General features: G+C 44.7%; 1 protein-coding gene across 1 annotated transcript; it reads right to left on the bottom strand.

Moving 5' to 3' along the window:
• Positions 1–2187: 2187 nt before the first annotated feature.
• LOC115069536 (DNA replication licensing factor MCM4-like) lies at positions 2188–2863 on the bottom strand. Its single transcript, XM_029561373.1, has 2 exons — positions 2647–2863; positions 2188–2343 (listed from the first exon to the last, which is right to left on the bottom strand). The coding sequence occupies exons 1-2, from the start codon at positions 2836–2838 to the stop codon at positions 2203–2205; spliced, it is 333 nt and encodes a 110-aa protein (XP_029417233.1). The 5' UTR covers positions 2839–2863; the 3' UTR covers positions 2188–2202.
• Between the last annotated feature and the right edge of the window lie 883 nt (positions 2864–3746).

The following is a 3746-nucleotide window of genomic DNA, read 5'->3' on the forward strand; positions in this document are numbered from 1 at the left end:
TACCACACCCTCCCCCCACCCCAAAACAATGTAATTTAGAGAAATTAAAAGTACTAGACAATTGCCAGGTGTGGTGGCACACGTATTTAATCCCAGCATTCGGGAGGCAGAGGCAGGGGGATCTCTGTGAGTTCAAGGCCAGCCTGGTCTACACAGTGAGTTCCAGGTCAGCTGGGGCTACAGGGAGATCCTGTCTCAAAAAGACCAGGGAGGGGGGAGTAGCAATTAACATTTTAACTCACTGCCTCCCAAAGAAGGTTTTCTAAAGCAGTATATCTAATGCTTATCTTTTGGATTTCAAATCCTTGAACTCCAGGCTAATTCTGTTTCCTGCTTCTTAAAAACACTGGGCGTAAAACAAAACAAAAACAAAAACACAACAACAAAACCCCACAAAAAAACTGTGTTTTACAGGGGGTGGTCAGTAGACAATTTTTAGAAGTTGATGCTCTCCCGCCACCATATGGAACCTAGGGATTGAACTCAGGTTATCACAACTGCATGGCAATGCCTTTATCAACTGAGTCATCTCACCAGCCTTCCTCTACTTGAGAATTAAGCCTGACCTCTCCTTCCTAGCACAGGCCGTGGTCCTTTTACTTGATAGGTCAATATAATTCTTATTTAAAACATGAAAAATAGCCAGGCTTGGTGGTGCAAGCCTTTAATAATATCAGCACTTGGGAGGCAGAGGTAGGTGGATTGCTGTGAAGGTAGCCTGTTGTACAAAGTGAGTTCCAGGCCAGCAGGAACTGGGAGACCTCTATTTCAAAAACGCAACAACAAGGGCTGGAGACACGGCTCAGTGGTTAAGAGCACTGGCTGTTCTTGCAGAGGACCTGGGTTTGATCCCCAGCAGCCCATGGTGGTTAACAACCATCTGTAACTCCAGTTCCAGGGGAATCTGACACCCTCTTCTGACCTCCACAGGCATTGCATAACACGGATGCACTTACTTGCATGCAGGCAATATACTCATAGACATAAAAAATAATGAATCTAAAAAACAAAACAAAACCCAGTTTATATGTAGCATTCCTAGAATACAAACTATACTCTGATAGGTGATACTAATGACATTTCAAGTGGAAGAGCCAGTTTGGTTCTACAGGCACGGGCTGGGATTTCCTTCCACAGAAAAGCACTGATGACACTTAACTTACACCTACTCAGTATTTGGTACACCTGCTTTCCTCAAATACTTTCATATGCTTAACTATCACTTTTTTGCAGCTGAGGAAACTAACCTATTGGACCAAATACCTTACCAAAGGTTTCAAGGCCTAACTGGGATTGCTTGTCTCTTTCTCTAAAGGCTATATTACACATACTTTTACATTTTCCACTACTACATACTTCTACAACTTAAGACTGCTAGTGACAACTGGCTGGCTTTTATGTTGGACTTGCCACACTTATATGTATTGCATCATGGAAAGGGCACTCTTGACAGGAAAAAACAACATCTGGAAACTAGAAATAGGATTCACTGTAGCAATGAACCGCAGAGACCCACAAGATGACGTCAGCCTTCCCATATAGAAGCAAAGTGCTCTGCCCTGCTCTTCTCTATGAGTGAATGTTAACTCTTAGCTGTGCATGTGAGAAATAAGTAGGAAAATTATTCATGAATCCCAAGTTGGCACTCTTTCCGCAAGCTGGTGTCACAAATCAAATCCTATCAACACCGGCCTTGTCCTGAAGCTGCTCTCTTGTGGCATTAACACTACCCATTTGAGACCCATGCAAAGCTCTGAGGGGTCTACGTAGCAAGGGACCACAAGTCCTAAAACCACAAGAACTGAAAGTGCTGGGCCACGGCACTTTTTAAAAAAATAAAATGGGTAAGGGCTGGAGAGATGGCTTAGAGGTTAAGAACACTGACCGTTCCTGCAAAAGAGCCAGGTTCGAATCCCAGCACCCACATTGCAGCTAACAACTGTCCATAACTCCACTTCCAGGGGATCCGACAGCTTCTTCTGTCCTCTGCGGGCACTGCACAATATGGGTGCACTTACCTACATGTATACACATAAAATAAAAATAAATAAAAAAATGGGTAGAACAGAGATTCTTCCCACAGCCTCAAAGATTTGCAATTGACAATGGCAGAAAGAAAAACTCCACTCCAGTGAACTGATGAGGGAGTTTCAGGACCCATTAGAGGGGCATTAAAAGCAGGAAAGACCGCCTATTCTGTTGTCACAAACCCACATTCTTACCTGTTACATTCACTCTGTCCCCAGGCTGAACCTTATCTACAAGATCATTGTGGGCAAAAAGAACAACAGTGTGAGGCGTCTGCCCAGCAGGCATATCTTCAGGAGACTCTTGAAGTTTGATCTAAAGAAGAAAGGTGAAGGGAGAACTTGAGAAATAAGGAAAGCACCATGGAAAACAAGAAATAAAAAAACCCCTCTCCAAAAAAAAGGGAAAAAATTCCCCCCAAACAATAAGCTCAAACCTTTGCATAGCCTAGACCTACTCATGTTTGAAACTTGGCAAACCAATTCTGAAGCCTCACAAAACCTACACTCAATCAGAAAGGAGTGGAAAGAGCTGAATGTCATTCAGGAAGACTGAGGAGTGAAATGGGCAGAAACAATGGAACAGTAAGTACATCCTGGGTATAGAGTGATCACATACCATCTGTTTGTCAGAGAAGAGGGAGCGGTTGTGGATCAATGCCATGCTGTGGGTGGTGTGGCAGCGTGCACAGGTGCAGGGCTCAGCAATGCGGCCTCGGTCCATTTCCACTCGAGTCGTCTGGGCGCACACTTGACACTGAAAAAAGGCCTCCTGCATCTCAGGGATCAGCTGGGATGTTCTGATGACCATGCCACTGATGGTGATAAGCTGATCAATGTCTACAGAAAGAGAAGTCAGCTTGTCCAATGGTGGTGCAAGCTTTTGATCCCAGTACTTGGGAGGTGGGTCTCAGTGAGTTCAAGGCCAGCCTGGTCTACACAGGGAACTGCAGGTCAGCCAGGGCTATACACTGAGATCATGTCTCAAAAAAATAAAATAAGGCCAGGGGTGGTGTCTCACACCTTTAATTCCAATACTCAGGAGGCAGAGGCAAGTGGATCACTGTGAGTTCCAGGTCAGCCTGGTTTACATAGGGAGTTCCAGGTCAGCGGGGGCTACAGGGAAAATCTTTCTCAAAAAGACCAAAAAAAAAAAAAAAATTTTTTTTTAAGAATTAAAAAAAAAATCCTAACATTTATTTGTGTGCAGACAGCCACAGGCATGCCATGATGTACATGTGGAATACAGAAGACAACTTGATGGGAGTCTTGTGTTCTTCTACCAGGAGGGTCAAAGGGATTAAACTCTGGTCATCAGGTTTGGTGGTAAGCACCCTTACCCACTGGGCCACTTTGCTGGCCCACCTCTGGCCCTTTCTTCCTCAGCTCTGCTGCCCAGTAGGTACCTCAAAAGATAAGAAGCTGGATACATAGGTATATTTGGTCCCTCAGCCTCTCAATTCACTCTTAAAGCTACCTAGAAGACCTGGAGTGTCCACAGTAAAAAGTCTGGGTTTTTTTTGTGCTTGTAAACCTAGCACTGGGGAGAAGACAGGAGGATCCCTAGCATTTACTGGCTAGCCAGCTAGCTTAGTCTAGTCTATACTCGGGGAGCCCCAGGCCAATGAGAGACCCTGTGGCAACAGTGGAAAAAAAAAAGGTGGATGGAGCACTGGCTGTTCTGCCAGAGGATCCAGGTTTGGTTCCAAGCATTCACAT

The sequence above is a fragment of the Nannospalax galili genome, unplaced genomic scaffold, assembly GCF_000622305.1.
Source record: "Nannospalax galili isolate Female #2095 unplaced genomic scaffold, S.galili_v1.0 scaffold16074, whole genome shotgun sequence".
NCBI classification, from domain to species: Eukaryota; Metazoa; Chordata; class Mammalia; order Rodentia; family Spalacidae; genus Nannospalax; species Nannospalax galili.